The sequence below is a fragment of the Macrotis lagotis genome, chromosome 8, assembly GCF_037893015.1.
Source record: "Macrotis lagotis isolate mMagLag1 chromosome 8, bilby.v1.9.chrom.fasta, whole genome shotgun sequence".
NCBI lineage: Eukaryota > Metazoa > Chordata > Mammalia > Peramelemorphia > Peramelidae > Macrotis > Macrotis lagotis.
This window is the reverse complement of record NC_133665.1, coordinates 21,312,854-21,339,055: the sequence shown is the minus strand read 5'-3', so window position 1 is coordinate 21,339,055 and position 26,202 is coordinate 21,312,854. Positions and strand designations below refer to the sequence as shown.

At 34.7% G+C, this 26,202-nt stretch overlaps 1 protein-coding gene across 2 annotated transcripts in view; it reads right to left on the bottom strand.

Annotated features, from left to right (window-relative positions):
- The window catches only part of SVEP1 (sushi, von Willebrand factor type A, EGF and pentraxin domain containing 1), a 355,068-nt gene that overhangs the window by 176,187 nt on the left and 152,679 nt on the right, over window positions 1–26,202 (bottom strand). For both annotated transcript variants that reach the window (XM_074196498.1, XM_074196496.1), the window contains exons 4-7: window positions 25,458–25,616; window positions 24,350–24,529; window positions 21,438–21,617; window positions 7,959–8,156 (exon numbers count right to left, since the gene is read on the bottom strand). In XM_074196498.1, the coding sequence (XP_074052599.1) occupies window positions 7,959–8,156; window positions 21,438–21,617; window positions 24,350–24,529; window positions 25,458–25,616 (717 nt within the window). The remainder of the gene's footprint in view (window positions 1–7,958; window positions 8,157–21,437; window positions 21,618–24,349; window positions 24,530–25,457; window positions 25,617–26,202) is intronic.

Here is a 26,202-nt window from a genome sequence, read left to right as displayed (position 1 = left end):
TTTCAGTTCTTGAGAGTTATGAGAATCTTCCTCCCAGGTAGGGATATAGTCAGTTTCATTTTATTGGATAGCAGGTTTTTTTTCTGTACCTTTTTTTAAACCTTTTCATGTGTCTCCTGAGTCTCCTGGTAGAAGTCCAGATTTTCTATATAGCACTGGTCTTTTCATCAGGAAAAGTTGGAAGTCTCTTATTTCATTAAATGTCCATCTTTTCCCCTGGAAGAGAAGGCTCAGTTTTGCCAGATAATGGATTCTTGGCTGCATTCCAAGCTCCCTTGCTCTTCAGAATAGTATATTCCAGGCCCTTTGATCCCTTAATGCTGATGCAGCCAGGTCCTGTGCAATCCTTACTGGGGTTTCTTGGTATCTAAATTGTTTCTCTATGGCTGCTTGCAGGATTTTATCTTTTATCTGATAGTTCTGGAATTTGGCCACAATTTTCCTTGGTGTTTTCATTTTGGGATTCCTGTCTGGAGGGAATCGATGTATTCTCTTTTTTTTTAGGTATTTTTTTTAATTTTTTATTTTGTAAGGCAATGGGGTTAAGTGGCTTGGCCAAGGTCACATGGCTGGCTAGGTAATTATTAAGTGTCTGAGGCCAGATTTGAACTTAGGTACTCCTGACTCCAGGGCCGGTGCACCACCTAGCCACCCTTGATCGATGTATTCTTTCAATAACTATTTTGTCCTCTGGTTCCATAATGTCATGGAGTTTTCTATCACTAAATCCTGTAATATTGAGTCCAGGCTTTTTTTCTCTTCAAAATTTTCAGGAAGCCCAATGATTCTTAAGTTATCTCTCCTAGATCTATTCTTGAGGTCAGTGGTTTTGCTGATGAATTATTTTACATTTTCTTCTTTTTTTTATTTTTTGGTTTTGTTTAACAAATTCTTGTTGTCTCATGAAGTCATTAGTTTCCACAGATTCCATTCTTTTTTTTAGAGAAGAATTTTCTTCATTTACCTTTTGTAACTCCTTTTCCAACTGGTTTATTCTATTTCTGAAGGAGTTTTCCATTTGCCCAATTGTAGTTTTGACAATTATTTTCTTTTTGCATTTGCCCAATTAAGGATTTGAATTATTTTCTTTTTGTATTAGTCCAATTGTATTTTCCAAGGATTTGTTTTCTTGTTGCAAGGTGTTAATTTTTTGTTGCAAGGTATTAATTTTCTCTTGAGTTTTTTCCCCAGTTTTTCCACTTGACTTTTAAACTCCTTCCTGATTTCTTCTAGGAAATCTTTTTGGGATGGAGAAGTTCTCCTCAGATGTTCTAGACTTTTCTGGCTTAGGATCTTTGCCTTCAAAGTAGTTCATAATGGGTCCCCCTTTCAGCTGATCTTTCTTCATTTTCCTAAGATCTTGTGTTGGGGGCAGGGCTGGTTCACAGACCTTTGGTGCTGAATATCCTAGAGGCTTTGCTCATTGGATTTAGTAACTCCAAGTGGGCTGGCCAGTAAAGGGTGTTGGTTGCTTTCTCTGGAGTGTCTGTGATTGATTTGAGGCCCTCTCCCTAGGCCTTGAGGGGGTGGAGCTACTTTTATCCTTAAACAATGTGGGCTGGGCTCTGGGGAGAGGTAGTTAATCTCCCTATTCAGCAGAGGATGCTCTACAGCCCACACCTGAGCCTGGGGGTGGGGAGTGTGTGTGGAGGGGTTTGTTACTGTGTTTGTTCTGAGAAGAGACCTCTGCTGAAAGTATGGTCCAGCCTCACTCTGTACCTCTCTGTGCTGGGACTCCCCAGACCACTGCTTCCACAACCAAAGCCTCTGCAGCTAAGGCAGGTATGTTGACTTCACCCCGCCTCTGCCCCGGGCCTCTGTGGTCTCTGCTCCCAGTTCACCCATGGTCTTCTGAGACAGATCTTATTGGTAGATGTTCATCTCATAGCTTCTTTTTCTGGGTTTTGTTGATCAAATTTCTGTTAAGAGGTTTCTTTCATATTATTTCTGAGGGAAAAACACAGTGTCTGGCTTCTCTCCACCTTTGGGAGTTGAGTGCCTTTTTTTATACTATAATTTTTTTTTTAGATTTTTGCAAGGCAAATGAGGTTAAGTGGCTTGCCCAAGGCCACATAGCCAGGTAATTATTAAGTGTCTGAGGCCGGATGTGAACTCAGGTACTTCTGACTCCAGGGCTGGTGCTCTGTCCACTGTGCCACCTAGCCACCCTATGCTATACTTTTTAAATGCTTTTTATGAATAACTTGGATTTCTTGGTAGAAAAGTAATTATTATTATTATTGTTGTTGTTGTTGTTGTACTATATAAAAACAGCATGGACTAGTGAATAGAAAATAGCCTGGATATTTAGAAAACTTGGTTCTAAGTTTTATTTCTGACACATACTGGTAGTGTGACCCTGGGCAAGTTACTTAACTTCTTATAAACTCAGGAAATTCCCTGCAGGCTCTAAGTTGCAGAATAGTTACTGATCTGCATTTGGCTTAGGACACTTCATCAATGAAATTTTGTACATCAATGAAATCATATCTAGTCAAAGTGTCTGAGGCCAGATTTGAACTTAGGTGCACCACCTAGCCACCCTTTATCGATGTATTCTTTCAATAACTATTTTGTCCTCTGGTTCCATAATGTCATGGAGTTTTCTATCACTAAAGGGAATATACATGTCTACAAATCTATGCTAATAAAGTCATTTAAAGAGCACACCACCACTATCAGTTTTCCTGAGCAAATTATGTCCATATTTGGTAATATAACCATTTATAATCATAGGGAAAAAAAGAATGGGTTCATCTTTTTGTGGAATTTAATATCCTATCTTCATTTGTAAAAATTTCTTAAAACATTTAAAATACAAGTCACCACATGAGAGATTTCTTAGATTCTGGAAGTTTTTGCAGTTGTTTCAGTCTAATTCTTTATGATCACATTTAGAATTTTCTTGGCAAAGATACTGTTTTGGTTTGCCATTTCTTTCTCCAGCTCCTTTTATAGAGGAAAAAAATTCAGGCAATGACTTGCCCAGGGTCACATAACATGTAAATATTTGAGGCCACATTTGGACTCAGGTCTTCTTGACTCTAGGCTTGGGGCTCTATCCAGGGTGCCACCCAGCTGCCAGCATTAGATGCCATCTAATACATCCCATCCATAGAGAGGTATAATTGAAAGGTCCAGGTAGCTTAGAGTTGGATAAATATGAAGCATCAGAATTGACATCTGAACCTTGGTCCCTCTAAATCCAAACCTTTCTCTTATACTATATTGTCCTTGACTCTCACACTGATTATTGATTTTCTGAGATTTGAAAGAAGTTCAGATTAGGCAAACCCCTCAGAGAACAGGTGTCAGTGTTGACTCAGAAAAACCATATCACTATACTGGATAAATCATTCCTTTCTCACATATAGGGGAGACAGGATCTGTCTTCAGCATCCTGTTACTTTGAGAACCAATCATCCTTGCAGAAAGTGAAGCCAATATGATTCGAATATTTAGCTCCTCTGATTATTTTATAAAATCTTATTTTCCCCCCTGGACTACAGTATATATATTCCAAATCCTTTATAAATTATATTCAGTTACTAGTCTAAATTACAGTCTTAGAAAATAAAATGGTCTCAAAGCTCACTAACAAGGAAGAGGAGAACCAACATCAAATTCCACTTTGCTCAGGAGGCTTAAGGAAACTGAACCACTTCCTCTCATACTTTTATTGCATCCCTAATAAATAAATCTGGCAGCCAAAACAGCAGCTTTAGGATTGCAAAACACATCAAGACCCACTCCTTAACCTTATTCTGAACTCTAGCTAAAGTTAAAATTTCCAAACAATTTTGCAGAACTCAAATAAGAACAACAAAAAAAGTTTCAAACATTACAATTTTAAAATAAAACTTCAAGGAGCATGGAGACTTTCTTTATTAATAAATACACATTTTCTCCTTCCCTTCTTTACAGAGGTGAGGGATCATGGGTATGGAATACTGCATCTATGATTACACTTCAATGACGTTGATTAGTTTTGCTTTTTTTTTCTTCCCTATTTTAAAAATTCTTAATTGCAAATAATAGATCAGAGGGGAAAGGTTAAATCTGAAAATAAAGATCATGTAAACATATAAAATATCAATATATGTTTTTTAAAATGCATAATAGTGGCAGCTAGGTGACACAGTGGGTAAAACATGGGCCCTGGAGTCAAGAGGGCATTAGTTCCAATATAGCTTTTGGACTAGGTGTTTGAGCCTGGACAAGTCACTTAATCATGATTGTGTCAAAAAAAGATGCAATATACAAAAATACATTTTTAGATATGGCATGTAATTTGCATAGCTAATATCTATTACATTTGTGTCCATTTAAAAAACAATAGCAAATTCATATTAATAAAGAAGTATGCAGAATCCCAGAAATAAGTAGTATTACAGAAATTGGGTCCCAATCCCCACCTACTTGCCTTTTCAGTAGCATGTAGTCTTTGAGATTTGTAATTGTGTTTACTGAAGAATCAAGACTTAACTAGATTTATACAGCAGTCTGGGAGAATAGTTGTTAGAATATTGACCACTAAACATTTCTTTCTCTCTCCCTTTAGCAATTCTTGATTTTGACAACTGCTTCAAGGTTGTGTGCCCACAAGAGTTGTTTCATCTGAGATCTGAATTTTAAAAGTTTCAGGTTTGGGATTTAAGCAATTCAGAGAAAGATAAACAAAGCATTAGTAACAATTCTAGCTCTCTAATCAAGTTTCCTAAAAGAACTATAGGGACTCCTGAATTTCCTGTCAAGGGGAAGTAGGAAGAAGGCATGAGTTGAAAGAGTATGGAATTATAGATTTGGTAAAGTGTTGAGCTCTTTTTCTTCTTTTAGCACTCTAAGGTGAAGGAAAGAACAGGTCATTGGTTCAGTTAGAAAATTTAAGGGCATACTTTGGTCAAGTCACCATGCCTGATGCTGGAGGAGGAAACAGATTGCTCCACTGAATCACCATTGACTATCCATTAAAGTTACCTGCACCTCAACCCTCCTATGTTCTTAAGAATGCTGTTCTTGTTTTGTCATTGATGAGTTGTTTCAGTCATGTCCAACTTTTCATGTCTTCATTTAGGTTTTTCTTGACAAGATAATGAGATTTTACCATTTTCTTTTCCAGAAAAGGAAACTGAGGCAACAGATTTAAGTGACTTACTCAGGGTCACATAGTTAGCAAGTGTCTGAGGATAGATTTGAACTCAAAAAGAGGAGTTTTGCTATTCCAGATCCAACACTCTTATCTACAATACCAGCTAGCTACCCTGAGAAGGCTGAGAGGCTTTCTAATCTTTTATGCCTCTCAATGGTTGCATTTATTCATTTCTCTCTTGGAAGAAGTGTCCATCCTACCTCCTCAGCAAAGTTAACTCCTTCAAAAATACTCCAGGTCCATCTCCTCCCATCCTCTAAGGCCCCTGCTGCAATAAAAATTACTTTCTCTCTTAAGTATTTTCCAACTCTAGTTCTCTATGACTCTTCCCCTGACCTGAAAACATGTTTACTTCTCCCAATACTAAAAAGGGAGGACTATAAGTCCTTGACTATGCTACCTTTAAGTTTGCTATCCATTCTCTTTCTCTCCCCATTCAAAAACCAAACTTCCAGAAAGAGCAATTTACACTTATTTCTCTAATTGCTTCATTACTTACTCACACTCACTCACTCAAAGGGAGGAGGAGGAGTGTTTGTGTGGGGAAACTCTCTCTGGGTTACTAATGACCTTCATTGTATTCAAATCCAATGACATTTGTTAGGATTGTTGTTCTCATTCTCTGCAGCATTTGACTTTTTAGATCACCCTTTTAGAACAAAATATAATGACTTCTATCACTTTGAGACAGTTGAGCCTGGAAATATATATTTCTGGCATGAAATAATGATCATTTTTCTGAGTGGAAGCTCTTATGCATAGAATAGGATTCATAGACATACATAAATACACACCTATATACTCTATCTATCTATCACTATCACACACACACACACACACACACACACACACACACACACAAACACATCCAACAATGGCAGTTTTGATTACAATTATCTTCTCATCCAGATTCTATATGCCTTGAGAACAAAGCTCCTATTCTATTCATTTACTAGAGTAAGCATCTACCATATGTAAAGCATTGTGTCATGCACTAAAGCTGTAAAAATAAATATGACTTAGACCTTACTCAAGAGAAGCTTACAATCCAATTGGTATCATGTCAGGCAAAATATTCATATAAATATATATGATAAAAGGAAGATTAAATCAAAATGCTATGAACAATATTAAGGAAGAATCTTAATGGAGAATGTAGAATCCAATTTGAGAGTTACTTCAATAGGCATGGGGAGGGTAAAGTCTATTGAGGCTAAGGAAAGACATAATAAGAATGGAGGATGTAGTCTATAAATAACATGAAATAAAGCTAGATAGATTTTTTGAAATCAGATCATGGTGTCCTTGAATGCTAGGATCAGAATATTACATTTTATTTGATAGACAATTGGGAGCCACTGAGAATTTTTGAGTAGAAGAGTAGCCCATCAGGAAGGTTATTCAACAATAAGAAACATTGGCAGGAGAAAACAGAGAAGGATCAAGTCAAGATCAAGAAGAGAGCAAATCAAGTGTACAGTTCAGTTGTATTTTGCTACTGCTCAAAGTTTTTTCTTCAAATTAGTTTAATAAACATTTACTAAACTCCTTGCACTGTTCTAGGCAGTGAAATGCCTACTCTTAAAGAGTTTACATTGTATAAGGGAAGATTACATATTCATATAGATGTACACAGAATAAATACAAGGTAAGTGGGATATAAGAAATGATATTGATTTCTCACCATGTTGGATGAGATTTTGAGTCAAGAGTCATGAGAAATACAGAGGGAATAGTTTATAGAAAAAGAATTTAAAGAAAATCTCACAAAACATATAGAATCTTAGCTTAGATATTTATTAAATTAATGAGCAGCCTGGCTGAGAGCAGGAGCTAAATACCTGAAAGAAATGACTAAGATACTTCATCATCTTTGACTAAGAGGGAGGAGAGATGATTATTAATCTCAGCATTCTCTCTCCCCTACTGGTTAGAAGGATAGAGGATCAGTCTTAAATATAACTTTATGGTCTTGAATACTAACTGTAATGAAGATATGGAGCATAATGGGAAAAAATTAAGATATGATGTTTAATAGGAGGAATCTGAAAGCAAAGACCCATGGAAAGAAGTAGCATTAGAGAGAAGTATTATTGAAGCATTACCAGAAGATAATGGCATCTTTGCATTTTTGGAGACATGAATTGTCCTTCAACATATGCATTTTGGAATTGTCTCTACACAACTGATGGGTAATTATGCCATTTGTGAAACATATCTAGGTGTGTATGTTTTGGAGAAAGTGACCTGGAGGTTTATAGAGTTACTAGTCTATTGTTAATTTTATTACTTGTTATTTTATCAAATGAATTTGTTTTAAATAAAATGTGTACTTATGTTAAAAGAAGTAAACCATAGGGTCTCATGAACAGGGGCTTTGAAGAAGTTATTAACTCAAAAGATTCCTAAAACTTGGGGTATCTTGCAAGTTGCTTATCATGTTCCATAAACTCAATAGTTTATTTTCCTGGACTCTACTTTCAACTATTGAGGAATGCATTTTCCTGGACAATACTTAATTCTCTCAGAATAAAAGAGAATAACATAAACTATATTTTTATTACAAACATTTATAAAGAGTTAGAGTGTCTGTGAGATTATAAACATTCAGCTCAAGAAGTACAATAAAAAGATTGTAAATTTTTGAGCAATTAATAGGATCACATATACCCAAAGGATGTTCCCTTAAAGCACACAATGCTAATGACAGTACAAGTAATGGATCAAGAACATAATGTATGGTTCATCTTTGCTATATTGGAATTGATAAAGAATTTCTTCCTTTAAATCATAGAAATAGATTGTGTACCTTTACAAACAGCTGTCTGAATTTTGGCACTCCATTTCCCCAAACTGGTGCATCTCATATCTCCCCTGGTTCCAGATAAGATAAATCCTGGATGACAACTTAATTGACACACTGTACCAATCTTAGCTAGTCCTCTTCCACAGCTTGATGGGTAAATGATCACACCTTTGGGCTTCTGAAAAGTGGGGCAATGTCGTTCTAAGGAAGATAAATACAAGAATGTTATTATAGGTATTATAATTGAAAATGCCTATTATTTTATTTTCTCTGAAAAGAAAATCATGTTTCTTGGTAAAATTAAGGATTAATATTCATGGTGATATGGAAAGTACAAGAAGATAGTTTCAGAGGGAAGGCACCGATGGGAATGAGGGAGAGTACTGGAAAAAGTCTCCTGCTGAAGGTAGCAGTTTAGCCTAGAAATGAAGCTAGGAAACTAAGTTTGAAGAGAGGAGTGAGAATATTCCAATCACGGTGAACAGTTAGTGCAAATGCAGGGAGGAACACAAACAGATGAACACAGTTGGATTTTAGAGTGGGTCTAGGCAAGGGACAGATTATGGAGGATTTTAAATGGATGTATCATAAATTTAAAGATGGTTTGCATTTCTAAGGTTTATTGTATATCATTGCATTCAATTATTTCACTTTGTTTCATTTAATTTGCATACTGCTGAACTACCACAGGATGTTTGATATGAATAAACTTCCCTAAAGGACCATCTCAATATGCAAACTTACTATTATTGTGCCTGTTTCTTGGAGGGCTTGTATTCCTACATGACCTGTTTTACAGCCAAAGGATCATAATATCTCTATTTGATTTCAAAAGTGTGCACTGCTAAGTTGTGTCACAATTGTCATCTTTAGTTAAAGGGTAATTCCAATTAGTAGACACAACTTCATGAGTTTTTTTTCCTCCCCTAATATGTAATCACACTATTAGTAAACCTTTCTTTCATTCCATCTTATGGTTTTAATGAGGCTCAATTCTCTTTGTTCTATGGTCAGTGAAATACGATAATAGATTACTGGCCTTGGTATAAGGATAACTCACAGAATTTCAGAGGTGCAAGGGACTTCAGTGTTATTTAGACAGATAGGAGACATCACCATCAGATAGACTATTAGAGTCAAGAAGACCCAGTTCAATTTCTGTCCTGGACTGGACTATTATTAGCTTTGTAACCATGGGAAAGTCATGTGGACTCTCTGATGAATTTCCTCACTCATAAAAGCTTTACAAAGTTGTTGAAAGGACTAAATAGGATACTATATGTAAAATATTTTACAAACCTTAAAGTGTTTTATAAATGCTATTATTATTATTGGTAGTATAGCATATTGTATAATATTAGTCACTACTAAGTTTTATCTTTTATTATGGAAATTTACCACATCAATACTCTGAAAATAAGGGAATATGTTCCTTAGAAGTCATGCTCATGGTTGTACAGAAGACAGTAATGAATGATCTGGGGCATTTTAAATGGAACCCTGTAAGAAATGACAGAGAGAATACAAAATGACTGAGAGAATACAAAAGAAGAAAAAAAAAGAACAGAAACAGTATCTACTGAGATATTGTATTATTGATATATGCCAGTTCAAAATTAATGATCTCCTTTTTCCATTTTTCAAGTTATTGAAATGTTGGCAGTTAAACAATATTACATTTGAAGTGAGGAATGTTAGTACTCCAACTTCTTTTTTGTTTTGCCCTAGAGATGTCTGATATTTTAAAACTAAAGGAACATTTAATCAAGTATAAAAGTTTCTTTCTTATCTCTCTTTGTCATTTGAGTAGTTGAAAAACTTTGGATGCTTAATAAATTCTTCCAGCTACAGCCAAGATTATGGAATCTAAGAGAACTTCAACTGGAGAAATGATGAATTATCAATAAGTTCAAGAAGGGTCACCATGAAGTTGATGGAGACTGATGGCTGTTTTTGCCTTTACCAGGCTGAATTAATAATATCCATTTCTAAGTGGAAAAAATTGACAAATCTATTTTACAATTCAGTTAAATTAATATGGCTGAGCAAATTATTCTTAACTTTTATAAAATATCTCCAGGAGTAAATAAGAGTCTACAAAACCATGAGGGTACAGCAATTATGCTAAAATTAGAAGACATTAAAGGTCTAGTATTATTGCCACAATCATACTGTTAGTACACAATAAAGTCAAACAGAAAGAAATTACAAAATGTTGACGCCAGACTTGAATACCACAATAGCCTACTAATCCATTACCAACCTCAATATATACAAGTAGAATAATAATTGTTTCCAAGTCTTTGTTGAATAATAAAAAGTATAACTTAATGGTTTCATAAACCTTGTGTTTCTCTGGTACACTGTCAAAAATTTGTTCACATTCTTGAGTTTATAAGATTTGGCAAGATGCATATTTTGAAATTTTTGGAGGCAATCATGTGCAGTGATTTATAAATTTCTTTATTAAATGTCATATAGTTATCTAGCAAATGGAATAAACTATTCTGTTATATGCTTTGAGATTGCTGTCATATATTATATGCCTGACAAAGAACTGTAAACTATTATGAAGACAGAGGTTGGGATCTAGATTCAGAGAATAAAAACAGGAACCAGATACTAAAGAAACCAAAACAAAACCAAAAAACAAACAAATGAAATTGTAGCTAGTAATCTGTGTAATGATCAATGTGAGAACAGAGGTTAATTGAAATGAATTCCACAAATATTTGTCAAGTAGTAATTACTTGCAAAAATTGTACAAAAGAGGGGCGGCTAGGTGGTGTAGTGGATAAAGCATTGGCCTTGGAGTCAGGAGTACCTGGGTTCAAATCTGGTCTCAGACACTTAATAATTACCCAGCTGTGTGGCCTTGGGCAAGCCACTTAACCCCATTTGCCTTGCAAAAAATCTAAAAAATAATTGTACAAAAGAACTGGAAATACAAAGACTTGAGTGAACCTGTGTTTGATAGTAATTTTCCCATTAGGAGGACAGGAAACTTGGTACAGAGTTCTGGAGCTGGAAAGAATAACAGAAGCAATCTAATCTAACTCCCTCACTTAACATATATGAGTATGGGGTCCAAAGAAGTGAAATGATTTTGCCTGAGGTCACACAGGTGGTGCCATAGATGGACTTGGAATGGGATTCATATATACTTCGCCTCTAGAACAGACTCCTTACTTGGGTTATGTGAATCTATTTATATTTTTTGAAAAGTATTTTGAAAATTGGTTTTCAAAATAATTAGTTTTCCTTGTAATCTTACGTATTTTAAATATAGAAAAAAACATTATTCTGAGTTCATCATTAAATGATGATTTAAAACGATTAAAAATCCCTTCACTAGAATGACTAGTTTGAATAACTAGGATTAGGCTGGTAGATGAGTGTCATGTTGGCAAGAGGAGAAAGGGAATGCTCAGTGAACAGAAATTGGTAACACTGAGTTGCGCATTGCTTCCAGGATTCTTGAAAAGACACTCCTACTGTCCTCTCTCTGTCATTCTAGTGTATGGTTTTCATTTTTGTGTGCCACACTTGAGGAAGGTCATTTATAACCTGGACAGCATCCAGGATGGCAAAGAGCTGTAAGTCCATATCACATGAAGATAAGTTGAAAGGACTAATGACATTTTACAAGGAATTGGGGGTAAAGTCAAAAGGGAGGAAATATTGCTTTTTTCAAGCAATTAAAAGATTTATTCTAGTCATTCCAGAATACAGTCCAGAATGTTAATGATATTGCAATATTAACATGAGAGCTTATAGGGTCAGGTCAGTCTTTGGAGATAAATAAAGTGAAGACAAGAGTGAAAGAAACTTGGGGGGATGAAAGAAATATATTGAGAGTATAGTGACTAGTTCAGAGATAGAAGGTTCACTTTGATGATAAAAAAATAGAGGTTTATTTAGCATTACTGAGAGAGAATGTTTATAGTTTGTGGTCAGAATTTCAACAGAATTTCAACATTCGGAGTCTTGGAGACAATGTAAATCTTGAACACAATACAACTTTTCAAATTGCTGAGGTGTAAAGGATTGTATGTATCTGAGGTAGAGTGAAGGAAGTTGCTGGAAATGAGGAGGTTTAAGAATTTCATGTTCACGAGGTGGCTAGGTGGCATAGTGGATAAAGCACTGGCCCTGGAGTCAGGAGTACTTGGGTTCAAATCTGGTCTCAGACACTTAACAATTACCTAGCTGTGTGGCCCTGGGCAAAGCCACTTAACCCTGTTTGCCTTGCAAAAACCTAAAAAAAAAAGAAAAGAAAAGAAAAAGAATTTCATGTTCAGATTGTTGGAGGGACCATTAAATACTGAATTCTCTGAGGAAAAGCCAGAAGATAAAAATATAGAGGAAGACCATGAAATAAATATTAAATTCAATGAGAAATTTGAAAGAATGGCCCCAAAGCTTGGTAGATCCCAACAACAAAGATGGGAAAAGGATAATACAAATGGAATGTATATTATTCAAAGGAAAATCAGTTAGGTATGGTCATAGAAGAGTGGTCTGATTGTAACAGTGAGATGTAATGATTATAACAACTCAAGAACACTGGAGAAAGGGTGATAAAGGAATGAAGAATAATTTGCGTTAGAGAAAGCTACAATGGATATGGTATCCATAAAAAATCAGATTTTTCTTCAAGCAAAGAACTAGGATGTTAGCTGAAAAGATCAAGGATATAAGAGAATTTGTTGGGAATAAAACAGGAGTTCAAAATGAAACAGTGAAATTGGCTAAAAGAGGGGTGAACTGGATTATAGAGTGATTGAGGAAGAATAGAATGATTGAGAATAATGATTAAAATCTGGAGTATGGGCTACAGCATAAGTATGGAGAATTCCTGGATTTAGGAAACCAATAAAATAGACTGACAAATGAGATTTTTTTTCAGTATTCAAAGAATAAAGGAAAAATGGCAAAAACCAAACAAATCAAAAACTAAAAAACTGAAAGTCATCTAAATATCTAACATTAGGGAAAGTATCAGATACATTGAGGTTCAAACAGTCTACTGTAATACAATTAAGACTGAACAAGTAAATGAAATTTGGAAAGGCAGCTATAAAATAATTCAAAATGAAAAAAATCAGATCTTAAGAATAGAATATCTACTGACTATTCTCACATAAAAGGAAAATTGAATGGAAATGAATGTACAAAGAAACTAAAGGGAGGTTTACAGGGAGTAACAGAAATTATGACATTTTTGTCCTAGAAATCCATTTGTTCAAATGTAAATAATTGCAGTTACTTTGTCTTGAAGCTTAATATTAAGTTCATAGTAAATCATTTTAAAAAAGAACAATAGAAGCATAACCATGCCTGGGTAGAGAGACCCTATTACTAATCTCTAGCTCCATTTGTTAATTGTGAACTTTTGTAAATCTTAAATGTTATATAATGTGAGACTTGGTTGGGGGGATGAGTGGGGAGGGGAAAATTTTAGGCCTGTAATTTTCTAAACTCAAACAAATGAGAAAGCATGAAGTAAATGCTGCTCATGAAGCTAAGAGAAGCCATAGCAAGGGAAATAGTTTGGGAGAGCAGAGATAGGTCCAGGGATAGAAGAATCACTATAAATGTTGCTGACATGTATAAATTTTGTAAGCCTTTTTTCCCCCTTTCCAATAACAAGTATGAATGGTCACTGGGTGATGGTGACATCCCAGAAGGGGAAGATTGACATCTTTTATGGAGGTCTTTAGCATAACTGATAATGCACTTCTTTCAATAGAATGTCTGATAAAAAATTTTAATTATTGCTTATGTTAACCTAATTCTAATTTATTCTTTCTTGAGACAAAACTCTGGAGACTGATGTCTGTCCCGTATTAGGACAAACTCTGGAGGTTAATATCATGTTTAATTTAATTCTTTACTAAATGATCAAACTCATAAAGGCTGTCAGAGTAAAGAGCAAGTATAGTATAGAACTTCTGGGAGGAAATTCCTTCTATCAAAACAGATCAGCACCTTTTCTGCCACAACTAGTCTAGGATAGTTGCCTATGTAAATTATTGCTACTATGGTCTTGGGAAGCCATCTGGAATAACATTTTTGGATGTTTCCCTTGGGTTGGCAACTGGCCATTCCATGATGTCTCTCTGCTGCTGAAACCAAATTGTGAATAAGAAATTTATCCTGCCAAACTAAGATTAACTGAGGGTTTTTTTTTCCTTGTAATTCCCATGACACTTTGATATCCGGTTTGACTTCATGGTGGCTAATGGCAATTTCAGACATACATTGCAAGTTCCACATACTAATGAAATCACTGGTTAAGATTTCCCCTGCCCTCCAAAATTTCATTCATAAAGTACTTTAAGGTTTACAAAATACATTAATTTTGTTGAGTCCTCATAATGACTCTGTGGAGTTAAATACTGGAGTTATTATTTCCCTTTTATGGAGGAGGAAACTGAGGTAGAAAGAAAAGTTGCCCTGGGTCACTGGGTAAAACTTGAGTACAGGATTTTCTAACTCTAGATCCAGCTTCCTATTCACAGCATTCAGGAATTAATAAAGAAATTTCAATCCAAAAGAGTAATAATTAGGATTTAGCTTAAATAAGGGTGAAGAAAAGTATATTCACTCTATGTAGTCAAGTAAGTATAATCAGATCATAGAAATATACCTAGGCTTTTCTCTTCCAAGAATTTGACTGTGGCTCATTTGAACATCCCAGTGGAACAACAATGTTAGAAATAGTATACTAAGAAAACATTTAATCTTACTTTTGCAGCAACAATTAATTTCAGATGTGCTCACTAGAAAGGTTATTAGTATAACACATTTTTCTCTTTCATTGTTGATATGTTTATCATTGTTATTACACAATTGCAGTCTCTCTGTCTGGGTCATTTCCGGACTGGAATAGTTCTTTCAATTGGAAATAGTTCTTCCTTTTTGAATTAACTTTTCCTAATGGACTAGAAAGGGGTTTTACCCAATGCCTATTTAAATATATCATAATTTGCATCATGGCTTATAATCTAAATAGTAAAGGAAAGAAACTGATCTTTGTCAGAATGCTCATCAATAAACACCTGCATTTAAAGTGTTTTGAGGAAAGTAAAATGACTAATATTCATATGATTTAGCATTTATAAATATATATGCAGAATTATCACATTTTTAGAACAATTTGCAAATAAACTCATCATAGACTTCACTGTTCTTCCTGTGACTTGCAACCAGTTGATGATTTAATCTATGAGGCTCAACAGTGAATTTTGTTAGAAGTATTTTTAAACTCACATCTACTGATTTTTATCATTGGATATAACAAATATTTGAACAATATGCTATGCCTTCAAATGTACATCCAGTGAAACTGGGGCAATGATCTAGTAAGATAAAGAAGAAAAGTTAGAGTTAGACCTCTACAGGCTTGGTTTGTGGTGGAGCCATAATCAAACAATCACTGTTCTAGGTGACTTATTTGTTAAGACTATTATTTGTTCACATCCTCACATGTGTAAATCAACTTTCTAAGCAGATAATCAAAGAATCTTAGTTTTCTAGAAATGGCTTACCAAATAAATATCTTCCCCTTGGTTCTATATAATTCTCCTTATTTTCTCATTTTATTCATATATTTTATGATATCCAATGATAAAATCAGTAGATGTGTTTGAAAGTGCTTCTAATAAAATTCCATCATGCATAGTCTATTGAAGAATAACTTTGGAGACTATTGTTAAAAAAAAAAAGGAAATCAAGTTTCTACTAATTCCAAGTCCACTATTCTTTCTTTTATCTAGGGTGACCTCAAAATCTTAATTCAGTCTGAAGGAAGCAAAATTTAATCAATATCATATCAATAAATTAATTAATAATTAAATAAATTTAACTTAAAATTGCACTAAAACTTTGGGAACATTCTATACTTTAAAGTATATTTGAACATGATTCTTGGTGTTATTGGGTGGAGTTTGGGAGAACATTGGCCCTATGTTTAATAGTCGTTTCAGGAAGGATCTTGCTTCAGAGAAGTATGGGGAAGGGAAGTAAAATTTTGTGGTGACTTAGGAGAATAGACTGTGTTTCTGAAAGGGCAAAGGAGGAAGGGAATAAATCTTTATAGAGTATCTCCTCTATGGCAGGCACTGGGCTAAGTGCTTCACAAATATTTTCTCATTTGACTATCACGTAACACAAGCATGGGGATACTCATAAATGTTTAACAATTGGCTCACTGGAGAAAATAGTATGTGTGACATATTATTAAATTATTGATTATTATTAAAATAGTATTCTTATTAAATTATTTATTAAAATTATTAAATTTAAAAATTTTTCTCATCATTTTCTTCAGTGTGCACAACCAATAAAACAGTAACTCAAGCCTTGGTTTATAGCATTTTCACATCACTTCATTTATGTAGGTAGCAAGGAGCAATCAATCAATAAGCACTTATTTCTCACTTACTATGTGCTAAGAACTATGCTAAGGACTTCAGATACAAAGCAAGGCAGAAACAATCCTTGCCCTTAAAGAATTTACATTATAGTGGAGGAGGCAGCATGCATGATACAGATAAAATACATAGAAAGTATTGATTTTTGTTCTAGATGGGCAATGGTAAGTGGTTTGGGGCAAAATTTCTTATCTCTGGACTACCAGAGGAATATTCTTTGAAAGAACATAAGGACATTTTCAAGGAGAAAATGAAGATGAAAAACAAAGTGCAGAGGTGGGGGCAATCCTAACTTTTATCAGAAGACTGGAGTATAAAAGAATGTCACACAAAGAAATAAAGGAAAAAGTAGGACTTCTGAGTTAGACTCCAGAAGACATGAGTAAACTGCATGGGGAAGTTGTACCACTTCAGGAAGAAGCATCATGTTATGCTCCAAGGAATGATCCAGAGATGCTAGCCATGAGAAGGAATCCATTAAAAGCCATAAGAAGAAAAGTAGAGGGTTGGCTAGGTGGTGCAGTGGATAGAACACCTGCCCTGGAGTCAGGAGGACCTGAGTTCAAATCCGGCCTCAGACACTTAATAATTATCTAGCTGTGTGGCCTTGGGCAAGCTACTTAGCTCCATTTGCCCTACAAAAAAAAAAAAAGAAAAAAAGAAAAGTAGAATGGTGTTTGGTGACTCTTCTGAAAAGTAAAGGAATGTTATTTATCAATCTAATACAAACAATAGAAAAGCATAACTCTTTGGGAGGTATATTTGGGGTTTGATGGTGAATATCCTAAGACCTGTCAAAATTTTTTTTTAAGTTTTATTTAAGGCATAAGTGACTTGCCCAAAGTCACACAGCTAAGCAATTGTTAAGTGTCTGAGGCCGGATTTGAACTCAGGTCCTCCTGACTCCAGGGCAGGTGTTCTATCCACTGCACCACCTAACTGCCCCAAGACCTGTCAAAATTGTATATTTGTATGGGAATAAAGAGAACAATAAAGATTGTGGAATCTTGGTAAAAATCTTAAAATCACAGGTCATATTTTTAATGAATTTTGCCACCTGGAGACAGAGAATTTTGAAGAGAAATAGATGAATTTGATTTGTAAAATGTGGCTAAGAGGACCACAGAATATGATTTACACTTTTGGACCATGACTTTTAAAAATAAATAGAATGACGGTATCTTGGTTAGGGATGGAACATGACTAAGAAGGGAAAATACAAATACATTTGCCTGCCCATAGTTTTACAAATGTAATCATGAGGGCTTTAGAGCAGAAAGGGAGAAGGAAGGAGACAACTGCCAAGCCCGGGAGAATAAAAAGAAATATTTACACACCAGAAAGAATAGCAGACTAGAGAACTAATAATTAATGAGAGATAATATTCTAACATAAACAAAATTCATGATCTCAGACATCTATATAAAAATTCATAAATTATGGATAGCATACAAGATGAACTAGAGATCTTAATACAGGAGGCAACATGGACATATGACAATAACATGATTCTAAAAGACTGCATCTTAGTCAAAAGGAATAGCATTGCTCAGAGAGTAGAGTCTATTTTATATTAAGAAGTTATATGCATGTGAGAAGTACAGAAATAAGAGGTGACAGTGTTTGGGTTATGATTAGTGAAAAAAGAAGCAAAAGTGATGTCATCATATTATGTTACAAAGTATCTGAACAGAAAGAGAGACCTGACAAAAGAGTTTGAGAAATAGAGCACAATCTGGGAGGGAGGTATCATGCTGTAGTGAGTGGGGGACTTCAATTATGTGGATGTCTACCAGAGCACTCTCTAACAAAAAGGTGAGTAATTGAAAAATCTATGATTTACTACAATTATAATTTCATACTCTAGAGGACACAGAAGCAATAAGAAAATTGCTACTCTGGATTTTATTCTGCCCAATGAGGAGGAAGGCAGAAGAAATGATGGGTACTTTGGGGACAAGGGATAATTTCATAATAGAGTTCATGATATATAGGAGAGGAAAATTAATCCCTGCTCAATATGTAGCCAATGTTTGAGTAAAGGTTCAGCAGAAGAAATGATAATATCCAAAGGCACATATTCTGCAGAAGTCAGTTAAAGTGAGATAGGAAGTTCTCAGGAAGGAAATTCTAGGCAGATATGATTTTAAGGAGAGGAAGAGGGAGCTGTCAAGAACAACCATAGATATATTTAATTTCTTTAAGTTGTATAAAATGAAACTAAAGAAGGTTAAGAAACTGTCTCAAGATCACACTGGTAGTAAACATTACAGTCTAGATTTGAATTCATGTCTTCTGCTTCCAAAGTATTCTTGGATTCAAAGCATATACCCATAAAGACACATTTATCTGCACACAGAAAATGCATTAATCAATTCATCTTTTAAAAATACAAAGAACTTGAAAGTATAGATAGGTGAATGAATGAAAATTAATTTTTTAAAGTGTTGTAGCCTGGTTTATTTTTTTAAAAAACAAGACTTTAGAAAGGAATATTTGCTTGAAAATTGTGCCAAAAATAAAATACAAAATTCCCCCCTAACACTTTTTTTCTTGTTTTTGTTTTGCAAGGCAATGCAATGGAATTAAGTGGCTTGCCCAAGGTCATACAGCTAGGTAATTATTAAGTGTCCAAAGCTGGATTTGAACTCAGGTCATCCTGACTCTGGGGTTGGTGCTGTATCCACAGTACCACCTAGCTGCACCCCCAACACTTTAAAAGGCATTTTTTTCCCTATCCCATTTAGGTCTATCTATCCCCTATCCCATTTATCCCATCTAGGGGAGAGCAGGCTAGACTTAGCACAATTGCTACATAATGCCAATTCCATAAACTCATGTTCAAATTGCTGGATGAGTTCTTGTTTCAGCTACTGCTAAACTAGGTCTGGTTTTGTAAGAATGGCCTTAGGAATATACTAAAACCTATAAGGAGTCAAGAGTGGCAATGAATACTAAAGAAAACAAAGAAGGTGGTTTTTTTGTTTCTTTTGCATATGTTGAAGGCCAGAGGAAAGTTCAAAGAAATGTTTGTTTGATGCTCAGAGTGGAAGGGATAATTATTTAGTAAATTGCATATTAACACTGTTTTATTGTATTTTTATTTATTGTATTAAATATTTTCCAGGTAATCCATCCTAAGGGCCATGTGAGCATCTGTCAATGATCTTTGAAAAGTTAAAAAGAATGGAAAATGTTTTAGAATAACTATTACTTTCATTAGGACAGATTCTGCAAGTTATAGAACAATGTGCATAATTGCTGGGAAAATGAGTTAGGCAATGTCATGAAAAGCCAGGATGATTTCCTGAAGAATAGATCATAGCAAAATAAAATCATTTCCTTTGATGATTGGAAAATCAAGGGAATGCTGTAGAAATAATGAAAGTGTTTTCTAAATACCATAACTCTGTGAGGCTGGTAGTATTTGTATTACTGCCCCCATTTTACAGAACTTGGAGACTGAATTACTTGCCCAGTCATTCTGCTATTCTAAAAATGTTATTTGAATACAGATTTCTCTGTCTCTGTCTCTGTCATGTCTCTCTCTCTCTCTCTTTCTCTTTTGTGCACAGATCTCTCTTGACTTAGATTAAGCATATTTATTTTATGTTCTAAGATTTAGATTCTGAGAAATCCCTAGATTTTTAAAAACATATTTAGACATTTCAATAAAGTCATGTTATACTTTTAAAATTGTGAGATATGGTTAGATAATGGTACAATTAGGAATATTCAGGAATTTGCTTAATCAATCAAAGAGCTATCATTAGTAGGTCAAAATTAACTCAGAAGTCTCTATGGGAGTTCACCAAGAAGTCACATTTGATTTTGTGCTATTCATTATTTTGAGTCAGTGACTTTGAAGAAAACATAGTTAGCCTGCTTATCAATTGATGACATTAAGCTAGAAAGGATAGTTAATATGTTGTGTGATGGAGTCTACAGCTATAAACCATTTCTAAGGGTCCAAAAAGATGAGCCAAATCTTATAAAATTTACTTTAATTGGCAGAAATGTAAAGTTTTATATCCAAGCTTTATATTCAAAATTTGGTATAGGCATGGCTAGCCAATAGTATCCGTGGAAAAAGATCTAGGATTTCAGGGTTTTTTTTGATTGTTGTCATTTAATTGTGTTATGCCTGAGTCTTTGTGATCTCATGGACCATAATACTCCAACAATGGAGTTTTCTTGACAAAAACAATAGAGTGGTTTGCTATTTCCTTCCCTAGGGGATTAAGGCAAACAGAAGTTAAGTGACTTGGGCAGGAGTATCTGAATCTGGTTTTGAACTCATGTCTTCCTGATTCCAGACCATTAAATCACCTCGTTATTCAAGTCAACTCTTGATTGTGGTTGCTGTTATCATGGTTTAAGTCCTGTCTGACCCCATTTGAGGTTTTCTTGTCAGATACTGGAATGGTTGGCCATTTCCTTCCCTAGCTTATTTTACAGATGAGGAAACTGAGGCATATAGGGTTAAGTGACATGGCATATAGGCAAATAAGTGACTGAAGCTGGATTTGAACTCAGGTCTTCCTGATTTCAGACCCAAGTACTCCATACACTGCACCACCTAGAGATTTTAATGGACTTCAGATTTCATATGAGACAACATAGGAGTCGAAAAAACTAGTTTCTCCTAGGTTGCATCAATAGAGGCAAAGTATTTTGAACAATAGAAATAATAATTTTGTTCTATGCTGCCTTAGAAAGATCACAGCTGAAATACTATAGTCAGAAAACATTTTGAAAAGATATTCATTCCAAATGTTGAAATAAACTTTGGAGTTTTATCAGAGAAACTTATCATTTGATAAATTCATTTATATAAAACAAAAACATTTTGTTCCTGAATTATTCCAGGTAAATTAGGCATTATATTACATATTATAAACATAAATACCATATTCAGTTAGAGACTACAACTTTATATTTTATTAGTTTTTATATTTTATTAGTCTTATTTGAGGGTGATATCATGACAAGAAAACTCTGGATTATGACAGATATAAACAAAGTTTAATGATTGAAAACTTACCCACACATCGAGGTTCCATCCCATCCCACTGGGAATTTCCTTGACAAGTGAGTCTGGGACTCCCTTCCAGTCTGTAGCCCTCATCACAGGTTATCAAACATACCGTCCTATATAATGTTTCACCTGGTGTACAACTGATTTCACCATTCTCAGGCTTGCGGAGCTGACGACATGTCCGAACTATATAACAAGAAAAGAAATGGACTCTGGTTTAAATAAATAAATGAAAGAATAAATAATTAAATCACAACTTATATTTTCATAACACATCTTAAAGACATAACATGATATTGCTAATATTTTGGGAAATGATAGAAATGAAATGTTTTTTTCAAATCTTGATTCCTTTCATACTTAAAAATGCATGTAGATCATGATTAAGGAAACCTAAATGTTTAAGTAATTTTCTGGATTCTTTCATTAAATTCATACTATGTATCTGCATACAAGGTTAATTTGAAGACCATTGAGGCTTTGACTCAAGTTACAGACAGCCATGTGTGCCAATGGCACAATCTTTCTAGTCTATACCTGAATGCCTTACTGTGCTCTCCCAACCTGGTTCCAAAGACATCATTTTGAAACATAAATGATGGTAGTACATGTTAAACTTAACGAATATACTTTCCGACCTTTTTTTTAAAATCACTGAACACACTAAAATTTCAATGACTGCATTGGGTTTACATTTTAGAAAAACTTAGGATTCAGCTTTGGGATTCTGTGAGTCAGAGTTTTACAAGAAATTAAATAATACTACAACTGAAATGGAATAGGGCAAAATAAGAGAGACTGCGTCTTTTAAACCAACCATCTGTTTTAGTGTAGCTCCTTGGATGAGTTCCCCGAAGTGGTTGAAACGAGTTAATTTTATCAAATGACTGACAGTGCTAATGGGGGAGGCAAACTACCAGGCTCTTTTCAACTAGTGTCAAAATATGGAAAATTTGGCATTTTTCAATAATTTTCCCCAGTAGTTATTATATAAATAACTGAGAAGTACATTGTGTAATGTGATGGGAAATGTGAAAAAAGGAAGAGTATGTATTTCCAAAATGCAATTAAGACATAACCCTTTTAGTCCCCTAGAGCTATAGATTTATGATCCTAGGACCCTCAGATTACCTTATACCAGTCTACATTTGTGCCTTATTCTCCTTTCCCTTGCCTTTCCTTCTCTGCCCCAGAATAATCTAGGGATAAAATTTCTTTATCGCAACTTCACCATTCAAATCCATGTTTCCCCATGGACATGGAATCCAACATTGTAAGTGGCTCTGCCTCCTCAAGCTTCAAATAAATAATTCATTTCTTCTCCTGTAAAACTAACATTTTTTTTCCTTACCTCATATCCCCAATATGTACACATTTGACTTGGGTCATATTTTGTGGAACTATTTAACTAGAACATTCACTAAAGTAAAGCCTTCACATTGAATTCAGGGAAAATTTCATCATTAGAATCAATACTTTATAATTATCAAGCTCCTATTGTTTGCACAGAAATGTCTTAGTCATTATAGAAATTTGTTTTTATTTTTATTTTTTTCAAAGACAAATGTGTTTATTAAGCCATACTAGGTGGCAGGGACTATTTTAGTTTTTGCAAAGCAATGGGGTTAAGTGACTTGCCCAAAGTGACTTAAGTAAATATTAAATGTCTGAAATCAAATTTGAACTCAGGTCCTCTGATTCCAGGGCTGGTCCTCTATTCACTGCTCTGCCTAACTCCCCCTATAGAAATTGTTTTAGATGCAGAAGATTCAAAGATAAAGGGGCAAACTGACCCTGCCTTTAAGGAACTTCCTTCAAATTCCAACAAAAATTTTACCTTCTACAGGAAGCCTTCCTTTTTTTGATTATTTCCTATTTATCCTGTAGATAATTTGTTTGCATAAATATTTGTTTGCACATCTTTAGATTGTGAGTTCCTTGAGGGCAGGGACTATCTTTTGGCTTTCTTGTAAATCAAGTGCTTAACATATACTTGGCACATATTAAGGTGCATCATAAATACTTTTGACTGACCTCCACTTGCTATTAATGTTCAGGGATATATATTTATATATGCTGCATGCAGCCCATAAATTTTGATATATATTTTTTATTATTTTAATTTTATTTATTTAAGACAATGGGGTTAAGTGACTTGCCCAAGGTCACACAGCTAGGCACTTATTAAGTGTCTGAGACTGAATTTGAACTCAAGTATTCCTGACTCCAGGTCAGTGCTCTATACACTGTACCACCTAGCTGTACCCAATTTTGATGTATTTAAATAATTTTTACTACTATTATTTATTTTTCACCCTGCTGAGTCTTCTAGGAATTATTTTTTAATGCATTTTCAGGAAGTAATTCAGAGTTCTTAAGGTATTAGACTTAGGATTATTCCTTGGTTTTTCATAGCCTTTAATTTTTTCCAGTGGAATTTCTTTCAATGTGTCTTCTATGCAAATATATCTCAACAAGACAATGTAGCAGAGAAAAATTCCTGTTAGGCATATTTTCCCTATATTTTCCAGGGCATCATCTTTTAGAATGATATTTCCTTCTTACATTCATGAAAATGGCCTAACTGCGAAGAAACTGCAAGTCTCTTGTTGGAAAGAATGAAGGAGAGATGGTTTATCCTAGTCTGCCAAGTGAACTCAGTTGTTTTAATTAAAAACTTCCTACTCCTCCCTCCTACATTAGGGATAAATATTGAGTCCTCCACTTAGAATTAAAAATTCAACCTTATAAGTGTAAGATAAAGAGGTATGGTTAGACAGCAGTTAGTCTGGAAAAAAATACAATGCAACCATCCAGTAGTCGAAGGGATCCATAGAATTGCAGTGTTTTAACGATCAGCAGTTTTTAAATCAATGAAAGCAAATAGTGATCAATAAGTAAGTTGGTGATTTTCATACCTCGGCAGAAACTTTCTGAACCAGACCACAAACCACTGGGTTGACAGAGGCGAATGCTGCTTCCAACTAATTCAAATCCAGTATGACAACGAATTCCACAGGCTGCGTCAAAGTGGTTGTTGCAGATGTTCTGAATAAAGTAACCATTTTCAGGAGGTTTCAGAGCAGGACAGTGGACCACTAATGATGGAACAAAAAAAAATTTTTTTTAAAAAAAGGTTAAATTTAGTGGTTCACTACAGCAAGTTTCATATTGAACACAGAATAAATCTGACCTTTTGATTAGAATTCACACAAACACTAGATTTTTTTATTTCATATTACATATTTGCTAAGGCAAAGTGGTTTGTTTCAGATCACACAGCTTTGAAGGAACACATTATTTGAGCACATTAAGGGACATTATTTAATCACAAATCTTTTAACTCTGAATCCAGTCTTCTGCAGGCTATATCTTGATAGCCAAGTTTACCAGAGAATATTCAGTTTACACCAATCTTGCCTCAGTTGGACTCCATGAACTAGAATAAACTTTCTTGGACAGTGTCTTGTTCACAGTGCTCAGTAACACTGCATTTGGAAATAAGACACACAGCTCTGACTCCCATCTCTGATACTTGTTAATGTTGAAGTATTAGGAAAGACAAACTTGCTGTCAATTTTCTCCTTTTTAAAATGGGGAGGACAATCATAATTACCTAACAAGCAAAATGCTTAGTAAAAAATCAGTGAAAATAATTACGATGATTAAAACCTTAATTGAAATTCTAATCTAGATAATGAAAGAATTAATGAACCAAACTTTGAGTATTACCAATATGGTGACAGTTAAGTGTGATCTCTTACTGAGATTTCCATTATGGCCTTTCTTTCTTATATAATTTCATATTTATCCCAGGCTATATTGATAATTCTGTGTCTGGTAAAAACTCCCTGCTATCCTTACTCCCCAGTACCTACCTAAAAGTCAAAGAGAATTATGCATTAGTACAAGTACAAGAACAAGTCAGTAGGCAAAGACAGAAAAACAATTGTATTTTTCCCTCAGAGAAAAGCAAAATTTGTATGTGTTTTTAAATTTTTTTTTATTTTATTGAGGGGAATTAACCTTCACATGTGTGGCCTGCTGCCCGATATCCTTCCTTGCAGACACAGTCATCTGGGGATGTACTTCCAGGTGGGGATGTGTGGTTTTCATCAGGACATGCGACACATGTGCTGATTCCTCCTGGTGAGCCTTCAGGTTTATATGTCCCCGATGGGCAAGCTGTGAGATAAGAAGCAAGAAACATGTCTCACAGTGGTGTCTAGTATTTCATCTGTGGCTTCTCAAGATCTTTGTTTAAAATTTGAATGTAGTAAAGCAAATGCTCGTGTCTCAGAAAGACTTTAATAGCATGAGAGTATGCAACTAACAGAAAGGAAAGTGTGGCTGATATGGAAACACATTTGATTATTCCATCTTTATTTCTAGAATTTCTCCCTGTAAAAAAACTATTTTAAAAGTGATTTGTGTATGCATTTTTAGCTCATGTATTGAATCTCAGATTATAAGATAGCAAATCTAACAAAAGCTAGATTTTCTCCCTTCCTCCACATTAATCCTTTATATCTACCTTTTGAAATGTTTCCCTTCAAGGTCCAACTGTTGCTCTCTCCATGGACTCTTCTCCTAGCTATAAATAATTTCTTCCTACTCATATCTAGACTTTTTATCTCTCTTCAGCATTATTTAGTTTTATTTTGTATTAACTTGGACCTTGAGAGCAACAATCCCATCTTTCATCAACTAACAAGCATTTAGTAACTATTAGTCATTGTTCTGGGCACAGAGGATGCAAAGAACAATCTTA